Source organism: Microcaecilia unicolor, chromosome 9 (assembly GCF_901765095.1).
Source record: "Microcaecilia unicolor chromosome 9, aMicUni1.1, whole genome shotgun sequence".
NCBI lineage: Eukaryota > Metazoa > Chordata > Amphibia > Gymnophiona > Siphonopidae > Microcaecilia > Microcaecilia unicolor.
Genome location: NC_044039.1, coordinates 138,789,876 through 138,804,702, shown reverse-complemented (window position 1 = coordinate 138,804,702; position 14,827 = coordinate 138,789,876). Strand labels below are relative to the sequence as shown.

At 42.1% G+C, this 14,827-nt stretch overlaps 1 protein-coding gene across 1 annotated transcript in view; it reads left to right on the top strand.

The window, feature by feature from the left end:
• CDAN1 (codanin 1) overlaps window positions 1–14,827 on the top strand; it is a 270,195-nt gene that overhangs the window by 223,228 nt on the left and 32,140 nt on the right. Inside the window, exons 23-26 of the mRNA XM_030214355.1 lie at window positions 6,627–6,793; window positions 7,648–7,755; window positions 8,779–8,842; window positions 13,836–14,041. Of these exons, the coding sequence (XP_030070215.1) occupies window positions 6,627–6,793; window positions 7,648–7,755; window positions 8,779–8,842; window positions 13,836–14,041 (545 nt within the window). The remainder of the gene's footprint in view (window positions 1–6,626; window positions 6,794–7,647; window positions 7,756–8,778; window positions 8,843–13,835; window positions 14,042–14,827) is intronic.

The following is a 14,827-nucleotide window of genomic DNA, read 5'->3' as shown; positions in this document are numbered from 1 at the left end:
TCTTTTTCTGGTTGTATAAATAAATTGGTTTAGTAGATATTTTTTTATTATGTGTAATAGTCGTTTCTGTATCTTAAAAAGATATAGTGAAATTAGTAAAGATTCAAAGAAGGGTGACCAAAATGATTAAAGGGTTGGAACTCCTCTCATGAGGAAAGACTTAAGAATTTAAGACTCTTCAGCTTGGAGAAGAGACAATTAAAGGGGGGAGATATGATGGTTGTCTTCAAAATCCCGAGTCAAGTAGAGCAGGTAGACGTGAATCGATTGTTTACTGTTTCAAAAGCACAAAGACAAGGAGACACTCCATAAAGTTGCATAGCAATACTTTTAAATTAGATAGGTGAACATATTTTTTACTCAAATAGTTAAGTTCTGGAACTCGTTGCCAGAAGATGTAGTAACAGCAGTTAGTGTATCTAGGTTTAAAAAACGTTTGGACAAGTTCCTAGAGGAAAAGTTCATAAACTGCTATTAAGCTAGATATGGGGAAACCCATTAGGTCAGTAGCATGACATTTTCCTGCTCTTTGGGATTCTGCCAAAGTGATCGGGATTGTCCACTGTTGGAAGCGGGATACTGGGCTAGATAGATCATTGGTCTGACCCATTCTTATGTATGATTTTGTTATGCCCTTACATTTGATTTATATTGTTATACCTACTAAATCACCAAAATTGAATAGTAGTCTGTGTCAGATATATGTTAAATATGTGCTATTTGTGGTTTGTCCATAAGTCCAATAGACACACATTCCAGAATAGAGTACTTATAAGTTGTGTTTTTCATCTTATGTAGGAACCATCACTCCAAAATTTCATCCTAATTCCTTTTTACATTGTGATGTATGCTCTATGCCAGTGTTTTCCAAGTCAGTCCTGAGTACCCTCTTGCCAGTCAGGTTTTCAGGATATCCACAATGAATATACATGAGATTCATTTGCATGCACTGCCTCCATTGTATGCAAACCCCTTTCATGCATATTCATTGTGGATATCCTGAAAATCTGACTGGCAACGGGGTGTTCCAGGACCGACTTGGGAAATACTGTGCTATGTAGTATCTAAGATTGCATTTCTTGTAGTCCAGTCTCTCTCTACTTGTGTTACTTTGTCAAACAAGTTCCCTAGTTCTAGTTGTGTCACGTCATCTTCCATGTCTTTTGTCCGGATGTCTAAATATTATCTGTCACGTTTTCAAAAAGCAGGAACTAGGTTAGTGAGCCCTTGGGCCACTGTCGAGGAGCGGCAGTGGCAGGCAAAACCACCCCACACAGGGATAAGACAGAACTCTGACAGGGCCAGCTAGACTTCACCTGCACTTGACCATCATTCCTCAGGAGTTGAGCCCCTGAGTGCAGGTGGCCGGCAGGACTACCGGACAGGGCTGGAACTGGATACCAGCAGGATACACACAGGGACTAGAACACACAGGGAGGCTAGGCAGAATACTAGACTAGGACTCTCAGACAGACAAGGGACAGAACTGAAAGCTTCCAGGCAGCCACTGAAAAGACACACAGGCAACCAAGAACTAGACAAAGACATACAACAAGAAACAAGACTGGGAAACAAGCAATACAGTATAAGAAGCTACACAAAGACTAAACTAGAATCAGGCAAGAATACAGACTATAATCTGGACTAGGCAGAAGTGCAGCAGCACCCCAACATACCAGGGCCTTAGGCGATGCAAAGGCAAACAAAAGTTTCTAGGTGATTAATAAAGCCCATCAGCACCTGAGGCTCAGCTGCAGCAATCTCAAGGCAACTACGGGTGCTGTTCAGGCACAAACAAGAAAGACAAGTCTGGCAGCCTGGAAGATCCGGACCGGACTGGCCTGAAGCCTGGGACGCGTAGAGACAGCAATGCAGTCTATGGCAGCCACCGGTTCTGGTCACCAGAGGGCGAGGGGAGCACAAACCAAGAAGCAGGCAGAAAGCATACTGAAGCATAGAGAGGCTGAGCACCCACAGGTGCAGTATAGTGGAGTAATTAGAGCCATGCTGGAAGCAGACAGAGGCAGAGCTAACTCAGGCAACACACACAGGTGCAGTATAGTGGAGTAATTAGAGCCACGCTGGAAGCAGCCAGCACACAGAGACAGAACTAACTCAGAAAGGACAGACAGAAGCCAGCTCAGAAGCTGACCCCCAGAAATGAGGTAAGTCTGAGAGGGGTCACGACCACAGACGTGACATATCACAAAGACAGTCCCTCCCAGTTTTGTTCTATCTAGCCAGCCTGTTAAGTTGTGGGGGTGACTTATCCCAGTCTGCATCTGATGTTGTTCTGTGTAACCCTTAGGGTTCTGGGCACTTCGGGACCCAAAATAGTGTCTAACTTGTAGTTCATAGGTCCTCAGTCTGTGGTGCACATACCCCAAGTATATGTGAGACCTTAGCAGGGGTGTACATGGCACCTGGCATGCATCCATTATCTCCCCCTCCCTGCCGCCCACCTATTTGCTCGCCTACTGCCTTCCCAACTCCATGTTATAAAGAAACCAAAAACAGGTGCAGGCCATAGCCCTTTGCATACCGCCAGTGGCTCTTGCCAGTCCTCCCTCTCTGAAACAGGAATTTACATCATAGGTTGAGTTCTAGCGAGAGCGCCAGTGGCAAGCACAAGGCTATGGGCCCCACTCCTGGTTTTGAGTTCTTTACAGTACGTAGTTGGGGAGACAGCGAGCAAGCTGTTGGACAGAGGTACCAGTAAGGGAGTGAGTGACCGGGGTTGAGGGATGTGAGAGATAGATTACTACTACTATTTAGCATTTCTATAGCGCTACAAGGCGTACGCAGCGCTGCACAAACAGATGGATAGATGGGGTGATGATGGATATTGGTAGCAGAAGGAGAGGGAGAGAGATAGATGTGCGATGACGGTGGTTGATGGAGTGTAGGGGAAACAGAGAGAGAGGGCTTTACTGGATGGTGGGGTGAGTGGGAGAGAGAGAGATGGGAGCAGTGCTGAATGATCAAGAGAGGGGAAGAGCAGAGAAGCAATGCTGGATAGTGGGGGATGAGAGGGAAGAGATGGTGCAGTGATGGGAGGGGAGAGCAGCAGTGGGGTGATGCTAGATGTAGGGGGAGGAGAGAGATGGGGCATTGTTGGATGGGGAGAAGAGAAAGAGAGGCGATATTGGATGGGGGCAAAGGGGGTAATTTTGGATGGTTGAGTAGGGGGAGAGAGAGACAGGAGATGCTGCATGGCTAGGGGAAGGGGTAGAGAGACAGAGAAAAGAGAGTGAATGCCAAGTTAACAGGAAACCCTGGCAAAGAGTTAAGAGAAGACAGAGGAAAGCAGAAACCAGATACTGAGAACAATATGATTAGAAAAAAAAATAACCAATTTCTGCTTTGCAATTAGAATATAGCAGTTTTTGGAATGTACGTCTGCCAGAGCTGATTGGATCTAAGGGTACTCAGTTGAAGTTTGTTAATCTTAGGAGATACTTAGCTTGAAGTTGAGAAATACTGTTGTAGTTGCTACAGTAAATGATTGGGTATACCATTTACTCTTAACTTGTCAAAGGTTGAAAAGTTGCTCCTGCCTATTCAGCTCTCATAGTTATCACACATTCTTGCATTTTGTCGCTCTTTCCTCTCAAAACTATGTATTTCCTAATGAAACCTAGGTTACTTATAAATTGCAAAAAAAAAATCAGGAAATTCCAGGTATTACTCCCACCTTTCCTTTGTTTCTCCAACACTTCCTGAAAGGCATCAACAGCTGTTGCTGGCCTTCGATCTGAAATTTCCTTACAAGGAGCAGGTCAATAAACTTGTAATATGCACAACAATCCTCAGCAACCTAGCAGGGAAGAACCTACATTGTCCTATATACGTTTCATTCACCCATCTCATCAAAGGTACAATATTGTAAATGCCCACATCTAGCAAACCCAGTTCGCTCATCTGAGCATCCAGGATCAATTTAGAGTATCTGTTTTGGGGTTCTCTGAGTTCCAAATAAACTTCATTGCCTCCTGCGACAGCGTGAGTAATTGTGGATTGAGGAGCCTTCACAAACGAAGCCAGACCATGGGTTAAAAGTGAACAAAGTTTTTTTAATAGTGTGATTCAAATGGAAGACATACAGGAATTTGTTGCTAACATTCCACTTTTTACCAAACTGGCTGAATCAGATCGCGCACATCATAGCATTTCTTGAGGCAGGTCTTCAGAAAGGATTGGCGTTGGGTTCTGTAAAAGTTCAGGGGCTATCTACAGAAAACATCTCTGGGCTTACCCAAATATTGTTTGTTTCTTGCAGGGAGCAGGCTGCTTGTAGCCTCCTTTTCGTATGCCATGTCCAGAGTGGAACCTTAATTTAGTACTTCAGGCTCTTCAGAAGCCTCTTTTTGAGCAACTTTGGAAGGCCTACCTGAAAGATCTTGCAGTAAAAGACAGCGTTCTTGGTGGCTGTTGCATTGGCATGTAGGGTTTTGGAGCTTCAGGCATTTTGTCTGGGATCTCTTTCTCCGTTTTTCAGAGGCGGGGTTCTCCTTGCACACTGTTCCTTCCTTTCTTCTGAAAGTGGTATCAGCATTTTATCTCAACCAATCTGTGGAGCCTCCGTTCTTTTGCAGAGAGGATGAAGAGGCTCAGTATTCTTCCTTTAAGCTCCTTTAAGCTTCTCGATATGCATAGTCCTCGTTAGATATCTGGAAGTCACGAATAAGTTTGCAAATTGGACAGACTGTTTGTGCTTTTTGGTAAACAGAGGCTAGGCCTCATATTTTCCCAGCCCACAATTTCTAGATTGCTGAAGGAGATTATTACATTAGCTTATTTGCTTGCGGGGAAGCGGGTTCATTCTACGAGATGTACTGCGACATCCTGGGTGGAGGCTACCTTACCGTCTCTGACGAATATTTGTAAGGTGGCGACTTGGTTGACACTGTATACCTTTGCCAGACACTACAGGTTGGACACTGGGATATGCTTGGAAGCCAGGTTTGGGGCTTCGGTCCTCAGGGCTACGGTACCAGGATTCCACCTTCTCTAGGGATTGCTTTTGAACATCCCACAGCTTCTGGAATAGTGGGAAATTAATGAAAGGAAAAATTAGGTCTTTCCTAATAATTTGCTTTCAATTAGTCCTTCCCATTATTCCAGAAGCCCGCCCAAGGTTTCTGAGATGTTGAGTTGATATAAAGTAATGAGTCAATTATCGACTGTCACCATGCATGGTGCTTTCTGCATATCTCTTGTTCTCTACAAGTTGTCCAGAGATGAGAAAGGTCCACATATGTTTGCTCATCTGGTTATTGTTAGGTTAGTGAGTTGTTGAAGGTGGTTGTGTTTATTCTGAGTTTCTCCTTACTGCTTGCCTATGTAAATACGGAGGAATTGTACTGGACCCCAGAGAGAAATGTCTCAGCTCAGTTCTCTGTCTCCACTTGCTGATTGATGGGCAAACCTTATAGACCTACCATCCAGAAACACAACAAAATCAACACGAACATACCTAAATATCCACTACCCAAGCTGCAAAGGACTCAAATACAAATCAACCTATGCATCCAGCTTCTCTTATATAAGCACACAACTATAGAACGCACTACTGACCGTCATGAAAACAACATACGGCCACCTAATCTTCCGGATATTCCTAAAGCCTAACCTGTTCAAAGAGGCATACTCAAACGACCCAACCTAAATGCCTTAACCCCGCAACACAACAATATAAATGCTCGTACTGGACATAACCTACTCTTCCCCTTATGACCCCCAATGTGTCTATCAATCCTGATCATTATTCTGTCATAACCTCACTTTGTATTTGTTCATGCTGGTATTGGCAACTGTCACTACTGTACTATGTAAGCCACATTGAGCCTGCAAATAGTTGGGAAAATGTGGGATACAAATGCAACAAATAAATAAATATTGGGAAGGACTAATAGAAAATTATCAGGTAAGACCTAATTTCTCCATTTTCATGTGCAATATTAGTACGTTATTACTAAAAAAAAAATCAAAATATTAATGTATCAAATATAAATCCATCATATTTTGGGTATTAGCGTAAAAATACATGTGACAGTTGTGCAGAATTTGGACTTCTGAGTATTATACTGCCCTGCAATGGCAGAAGGAAGTCCATTATGGCTGATTTGTGGGAAAACAGAAAAAATGGCTTGGTATCTCTGCAATGAACTGACTGCTTCTGAAATATTTGGGGATCCTGAGGGGGGGCTATGCTGAAGTCTAATATACATTGCCATGAGACATACTTCCTATATTACAGATAGGCACTTAATTTATTTTTGAGCATAAGGGGACTTCCTTCTGCCATTGCAGGACAACATGGTACTCTCTTCTGTGCCATCTTATGGTAATATTCTTACTTTTAGTTAATCCTAATATAAATGAGTAAGTGGTAGCATGAGATTAGAGCTGCTAGGCTTTTCTCTGTGTTTCATCATTGCCTTTTCTTTCATGTTAAGCAGCAGGTAAGTATTCTCTCCCCATTGTGTCTCTTGGTATCACAAGGAGATGAGAGCATCACAGTCACTCACACAACCAAAATTCATTCACGGAATCTTATTTGCAAATTATATAATAACCTTTGCCATCATTTTTGTTCTAAAGTTTTAAAGTTTTCTTCCTTCTAGCACTGATTAAAAAAGAAGTGAAAGCTGCCTTTAATCGCATTTTAAAATCCCATGGAGATTCTGCTTCTGTAGGAGTCCGTAATGATGTGCAGAACAGGAAGAAGTGTTGTCGAGAAGGCTGTGAACACACGTCTCCTTTCCCATCTCAGATCATCACAGAGATAAAAGTAGAAATCTTATTTTTTGCCTTCTATTAATCTACTTAGATTTACCAAATCAAAATCTAGTTGGGATTTCCCTTGAATGTAGTGTAGCTCATGAATGAATAACACTAAGCTTAAAGAGGCTAGAGTGTAAACTGTTTTTTTAATTACTAAGTTTTACATTTTGCTGGCACCTTAAACTTTAAACGCTGACATATACAGATCCTTGAATAGATTATGTAATGACTATAACATATTAACACCCTGTAAGCCACATTGAGCCTGCAAAAAGGTGGGATAATGTGGGGTACAAATACAATAAATAAATAAATAAAGTTAATCTGTGAGTTTAAAAAGGGGTTAGACGGTTTCCTAAAGGACAAGTCCATAAACCACTACTAAATGGACTTGGGAAAAATCCACAATTCCAGGAATAACATGTATAGAATGTTTGTACGTTTGGGAAGCTTGCCAGGTGCCCTTGGCCTGGATTGGCCGCTGTCGTGGACAGGATGCTGGGCTCGATGGACCCTTAGTCTTTTCCCAGTGTGGCATTACTTATGTACTTATGTCTTGGGTAAATAGCACGCAGTATATTCTGAAGGTCAGCATTATAACTCAATCTTTGCCTTCCCATTTTCTCTGATAGCAATTTGAATAACTTCATCTTCCATCTAAGCAGTGATTGCTTTGTCATGCTTGCTTGTCAATTGCATATTTTACATTTACATGTAAAATAAGGACATCTTAACTTCTAGGGCAGTAGATCAATCCATGGGTGTATTAAGACCAATCAGCAGCCAATGGTTAATTTAAACTGGAGCTGTGTTCTAGTGACCTTCACTGCCTTGTTACCCCTACCTTGTTGTTCCTCACAGGACGTACTCTGCATTGCATTAGGCCCCCGAGCTGAAGATGAAGTAGTTCAGTACATCCGACTGGAGAGCCTATTGGGGAGACTGAGCCAAACATTGCAGTGCAGGAAGGTAAAGCATATTTAAACTTAGTTCGTCCAATTTGAGAGACTTTTCAATCCTGGGTTTTCAGGACTGATTTTGGAGCATGGTGATTCCTTCCTGCTATCTTGTGCTTCCGTCTCAATTGGAACTGACCTGTATTGGACTATGTCATAAGCTTTTATTAGCTATTTCTCAAGTGGGTGGGGGGGGGAGTTCTACATTTTTTTATATCCCTCTGCCAACTATACCATTGCACTGATGATCTTGGCCAGAAGCCACAAACAGCTACTCCTCCAGAACCTGGCTAATATGCACCCTAAGCCTGGCCAGAAGGAGATTTCATTGATCAATAGCTGAAAAGACTCCCCACACCCCCCCAACCCCCCCAGTGTGCTGTGAATGCTGCTTCTGTAATATCCATAGAATGGGTGAATCTGGAGTGTAGAATCAGATATACACTGTGTTTGAAAGCTGCACACTGTGAAGGTAATTCTAAAAAGAGCAGAAATGATGTATATTTAAAATTACATGGACCATTTTCATGTAAAAGTGTGGAGGTAATGCCATTCAGTGCATACTTTTACCCACAATGAGCAGAGGCATTCCTGAGGATTGGTTGAGGCTAGGTTTGAACTTTATATTCATATTTTGATACTGATGCATTTCTACATTGATTATCCCAAAGCATGTGTTTAAATTTTCAAAAGAATTTTATGTGTACTAAATAGCAGGTGTAAGTGTGTGTGGGTATTTTAGTGGGTAATTTTTGAAAGGAAAATTATGTGCATTTTGACTTCACAAATGAAGTGACTTGTTTTCTTCGTAGTCTAAGCAAACTTCACTTCTAGCCCTTGGAAAGCAGGCCAATCACTTCATAAAAATTAATTCAAAACACAATTTTTTATTCTTGAAACAGTATGCATAAGATTTTTTTTAATTTGCCACCATTTTGATCTTCTTGAAGGTGAAGATTATTTGTGGCAAGAATATTGTTTTTTTCTGTCTGATAAATCTCCACATGAGTAATTTATTTACTTTCCTTGTTTTCAGTACATTTGTCCCACTGCAGAGCAGCAATTAGCCAAGTGCACTATAGAACTTGCATCTCTTCTAGGTAAGCAATCACCTTGAGATGCACACTGTCCTCCATCACCTTGGTAGCCCAGGAATTGTCTTCCATTTTGTTGCTGTTCTTTCTTGTTCTACTTTAAACAAAGCCCTTTTAATATTCTAGATATTTTAATAATCAGAATAGGATTGTTGTAAAGATAGATTAATTCACAACCTTCTGGGTAAGGCAAAAGCCTTTCACTACCCCTGCACATTACTTCCTGTGCTTCTGCAGCCCCACGGCCTCTTCAGTTCCGTTTTACTCACTGAGATCATTGGATGCGATCTGCAGCGGCCCTTGAGAGCTTTAGAAAATTTTCTTTCATCTTCAGTTATTTTTTCCTACCAAATCCATCTTAGAAGGCCTTTATTAAGCTTTTTTGATCTTTTGACATGTGATTTCCTTGAGAAGAAGGGAGGGTGGCAAATCCTTAAGTACATTATGAGTGTCATCTTCCAACAGATCCCAGGCTGGTTAAGTATAATTCAATACTCAGGAGCTTTAAATGACTCTGTACTAAACGTGTGCATGGGTTGCCACACTGGGTTAGAGCAGTGGACTGAGAACCAGGGAAGCTGGGCAATTTATTCTTACTGTCCATTACCTCTAGTAGAAACCAGAGATGCTAACAGTGGGGGTGGGGGGGGGGGGGGGGGAGGGAACCAGAGTGTGCGAGGTATAAATTTAGAAAGTTTAAGTGTCTAAAAGGCTTCCAAATGAAAGAAGCAAAATAAAATGATAGGGAAATTTTAATTTACCTCTTAATGTCCTTTCCTTATCATCCATGCCAGACCAGTCCAGATAAGTGGGTTATGTCTCTCTGCCAGCAGACAGAACCAGAGAAAATAAACAGCTCACAGCTGACTTAACTCACCTTATAAGGGGCTGATGTTGCCCTCAACTCCTCAGTATTTCTCTGGCAGCAGCAAATGGAACAGACATGTGGCCTGGTGCAGCAACTATGAGTAGGGTGCTCTTAAGACATTAGGCCCAGATTCCCAGTGGAGCATAAGCCAAGTCTGAGGAAAACTGCAGGCAACAGTCCTTTGAAGCTGATTTCCCTTCCCCTTTGAAACAGACTAGAGGGCTAAGATTGATGGAAGCTGGTCTACAGAGCCCAGAGGTGCTAAACCTGGTGGTGCTAGGTACCTCAGATGAAACATCAAAGTAGGGTGATACAAATAGCTTTCCAAGTAAGGTTAAAAAAAAAAAAAAAAAGACTCCAAGGATGGAAACAGAGGTCAATTTTTATTGAAGCATCAAACTAAATAAGGACTTGACATAGAGCTGTGTTTCGGCATTAAATACCTGGTTCAGGAGAACTTTTCACTTTTCTGTATATTGCTCCTAATAAAGCACTGAAGGTGTCAAAGAATGCATATGAGCAAAATATCCAAAGGGCTAATCAACAAAAAGACCTAACTCTTTCCACATTGTCTCAGCTAAACTTTCTCCTTGAAAAAAACTGTTTCCATCCTCAGATCCTTTTTTTTGGACCTTATTTGGAAGGCTAGTTATATTACCCTACTTTGCTGTTGTGTCTGTTGGACTCACGTAGGGGTGCATCTTTTTGGTGCTAAGTACCTCCCCTTAGCCCCTCTCGGATACTTGTGGGAATTGTGGCTGTAGTGCGCTCTGTCCTCCCAGACTCTTGGGAGGAGGCCAAAGGAATGTTTCCTGAGTGCCAGACGATTAAAATGTTGGAAGAGGAAGAAGAAAAAAGTCTTCAGTTCAGCATCTTCCTAGCCTGCTTCCTGGTCTTCTGTAGTGCTGTGTCGGATTGGAACTTAAGTGATCATGCACACCCTATTTCTTCTCTCTATTTGCTTCCAGTGCATCTGGAAATAAGTAAGTTATGGCAGTTCAGCATGTCAGCTGGTGCATTTGTCCTGGCCTTTAGAGCAAGTGAGTGCAATCCACTCTCTCGCCATTGCTTCAGGTATATCAGGGGTGGGGGAGGAGAGGGGAAAGAAAGTGGCATGCTGCAGCTAAGTCACAGCAGTTCAGTGTGTTAGTGGTGCATTTACCCTGGCTTGGGAGAAAGCAGGCAAGCTGGCACCAGATGGGAAGATGTGATCTGTAGAGGTTTAGCACACAGGCAAAACTGAGGCTGGAAAAGTTCCCCAGACTAAACTGTGGCCCAAGCAGTGTAGAGTAAGACTTGATCAGCTCTCCTCTTTTGATGGGATCATTACCCTTTTAATTCAGTGCTTATCAATCTTTTTCTGGTTATGACCCCGTAATAGTGGCCAAATAAAATTGCAGAATAATGATGCATCTATGGAGAGCCCACCCAAGTTATGAGCCCAAATATGAGTTTTCTTACCCCATTTGGAGTCCTAACCCACAGTTTGGGAAACTGTTTTAACTGCTGATTTGAGCCAAAAATATGTAAGTAGAGCATGCTGGTGTCTTTATCTCCCTCTTTCCCTCTGATAGGGAAATAGAGGGAGATCATGAAGGCTTCAGACATGGCAGAGCCTTCACAGTTCCAGTTTTCTACTGAGTTAATACTGCAGCACATGCATGTCAGAGCTCCTCTCTCAGCTCCACTACCTCCCAGGTAGTGGAACAATAGTGAGAACAAACCGGCTCTCTGTCCCTCTACATGTGAAGCTTCCCAGAGTATCTTTAAGGCCAGAATAGGCTTTGATGAATGAAACATTTCTGTAGCCTGAGAATAATTTAAATAAAAAATCCTGGGTGACCTGCTTCATTAGTACCTTCAGATTCTGCTTTGATGATATTGCAAGGACAAAAACCATTATTTGTAAAATCATAAAAACGAAGTAGACATAACACTAAATTCATAAATCAAAAACAAAGTAAACATAACATTAAATTCATAAATCTTTTTAAATTAAAAAGGTTCACATATATGTTGGAACAAATAAACAGAGATATGAACTTGTGTTAAAAATAACATAGGGGCAAATATAGAAAAGCCTTGAAATATACAGAAACAAAATACAGTGGAGATGACCAATAAGACCAGAGTGAGGTCACAGACATCCTTGAAAGAGAACTTCTTTATTGAACCAGCTCATAATATGGTACATAAAAGCATACAAGATTGTTCAGAGGACTCGGCACGGGCCATGTTTCAGCTATATTGCCTGCATCAGGAGTCTAAAAACAAATAACAATGGCAAAATAATAACAACAAAGGTATGTCAATGAACAGGCATAAAAATAGACATGTACATACAATCAAAAATGATGTTCAAAATTTTAAAATATGAATACTTGTAAATAAATTAATTAAAAGTTAATAAATCTAATTGAGCAAATTGGGCAAATGGTAAATTTACCCCTGGCGTGAAGAGCAGTGTGTTTACTTGCTGGGACACACTGGGGTTTTCCTTCCTAGAACATTTTTTAACAGACCAGGGACTTCTCAGGCAGTTTGGATCGATGCCAGCAGCAACTCGAGAATGTAGGGGGGGGGGGGCAGAATTTGCTTACTGCCAACTGGCTCATTATGTGGGTACATTAGATAGTAGAGACCTACAATTCCTTGTCCGAACGCATTTGCAATCTTTGTTCCAAGGAAATCTAGAGGACAAGGTTACTATTTCACCTTTACATAAATCACTCCAAGCTTTAGGTCCAGGGAAAGATTATGAGACCTTACAACAGGGCAGGACCCAAGAGGTGGGCCCATCCTTTGGCTTGCTTAACTTCCCCAGTTTGATAAAGAGTATTCCCCACTTTGTGCAGGGAGCAGATTTACAGGTGTGTCAGTTTAGGATTTTGCACAGGGCTTATTTCTTTCCCAAATGGGCATTTAAGGCCCATTTACTATGGTCACCTGTCTGTGAAAAGTGTGGCGCAGCTGAGGGCACCCTATTTCATATTTTTTTGAGATTGCATTGGCAATGGAGGAATCAGTTTCATACTCATGCTATGGGAGGCAAAAGAGGCACATCTTTTAAGCGTTGCAAACACCTTTTGGCAGTATGGGGTATATACATTCAGTCTCTTTCACAATGCATTAGAAGTGCTGTCACCAGTAAACTGCAGAACTAGTAATTTGGGGGGTGTCTGTATCATCTGGGAGAGGAGGGAACAGGAAAGAAAGTTTTGTTCAGCTTGTTTTAGTTTTTATGTACCCTAGTCCATACCACATTTTTTTTTTTTGTTACATTTTTGTACCCCGGGCTTTCCCACTCATGGCAGGCTCAATGCGGCAGGCAATGGAGGGTTAAGTGACTTGCCCAGAGTCACAAGGAGCTGCCTGTGCCGGGAATCGAACTCAGTTCCTCAGTTCCCCAGGACCAAAGTCCACCACCCTAACCACTAGGCCACTCCTCCATCAGAGTGATGCAGGAGGTGGGGGGAGGGGGGACTGGGTTAATGATCTGTAAAATGGTACAATTCTGGTGAGAGGCTATAAGAGGCTAGGCCTGTCGCAGGGGTATATGGAGGTGGGAGTAAGGCTTCAGTTGAGTTCTCCTTCCTCACTTGGTGATGCTGGTCTAGATTTGTGTTTTATTGCTTTGGTGGTGGGGAGGAGGAAGTAGGTTTGATTGAGGTTCAATATGGGGGTGGGGGAATGGGTCTGAGTTGGAAGAGGGTTGAGGCTTGAATTGTACGTGAGTTACTGAATGGTCAGAGTATCCTTTTTTTAAAAGCTAAATCACCTTGTTCCACCAACTGTGTTTGGGAAAGATATGGGAGGGAGTGGAATGGAGAGGGGTTCAGCTGGGATTGGGGCGGGTTTGCCTTAAAGACGTATGAGACTGCAGTGATTATTGTTTAGTGACTGTATTATTGCTTTACAATTTACGATAAAGGGTGGGGAGGGGGAGGTTAGTTAGGGGTTGAATTGATAATTGTAAAAGAAAACATTGAACAGGTATGTGTTGGTTTGCTCATTGTATCTTTATTTTATTGTTCGATAAAAATTGTTTTCAACTAAATTCATATCAGTTGATACTCCTTTCCTTCTATGGTTTCAAATGACAACATAAATATGTTTTTTTCATGACTAAAGTTTCAGATAAAGTTCCTATCCAGGGAATACCTAAGCTTCAAACACAGAAGCAAAATGAAAAAGAACAAGTGCAGACAAATCCTGTCCATAATCTCCTACAGCTGCTGTTGTCTGTCTGGCAGAAAGATTTCCTGGTACCTGTACCACTTCATTTAATATTTAGCCTGAAGAATATTGGCTACATTGCTGATGCTCAGCTGCATGAGGTGAGTTTTTCAAAGCTTCTAGAATTGGCTACAATCTACTTGTCAGCTGACGGGCTGTGTTTGGAACAAAGAAAATTGAATTGCACACCAAATCACCAGGTTTTCAAGGAGTTGGGAGGTACATGTTCACATACAGTGGTGGAAATAAGTATTTGATCCCTTGCTGATTTTGTAAGTTTGCCCACTGACAAAGACATGAGCAGCCCATAATTGAAGGGTAGGTTATTGGTAACAGTGAGAGATAGCACATCACAAATTAAATCCGGAAAATCACATTGTGGAAAGTATATGAATTTATTTGCATTCTGCAGAGGGAAATAAGTATTTGATCCCCCACCAACCAGTAAGAGATCTGGCCCCTACAGACCAGGTAGATGCTCCAAATCAACTCGTTACCTGCATGACAGACAGCTGTCGGCAATGGTCACCTGTATGAAAGACACCTGTCCACAGACTCAGTGAATCAGTCAGACTCTAACCTCTACAAAATGGCCAAGAGCAAGGAGCTGTCTAAGGATGTCAGGGACAAGATCATACACCTGCACAAGGCTGGAATGGGCTACAAAACCATCAGTAAGACGCTGGGCGAGAAGGAGACAACTGTTGGTGCCATAGTAAGAAAATGGAAGAAGTACAAAATGACTGTCAATCGACAAAGATCTGGGGCTCCACGCAAAATCTCACCTCGTGGGGTATCCTTGATCATGAGGAAGGTTAGAAATCAGCCTACAACTACAAGGGGGGAACTTGTCAATGATCTCAAGGCAGCTGGGACCACTGTCACCA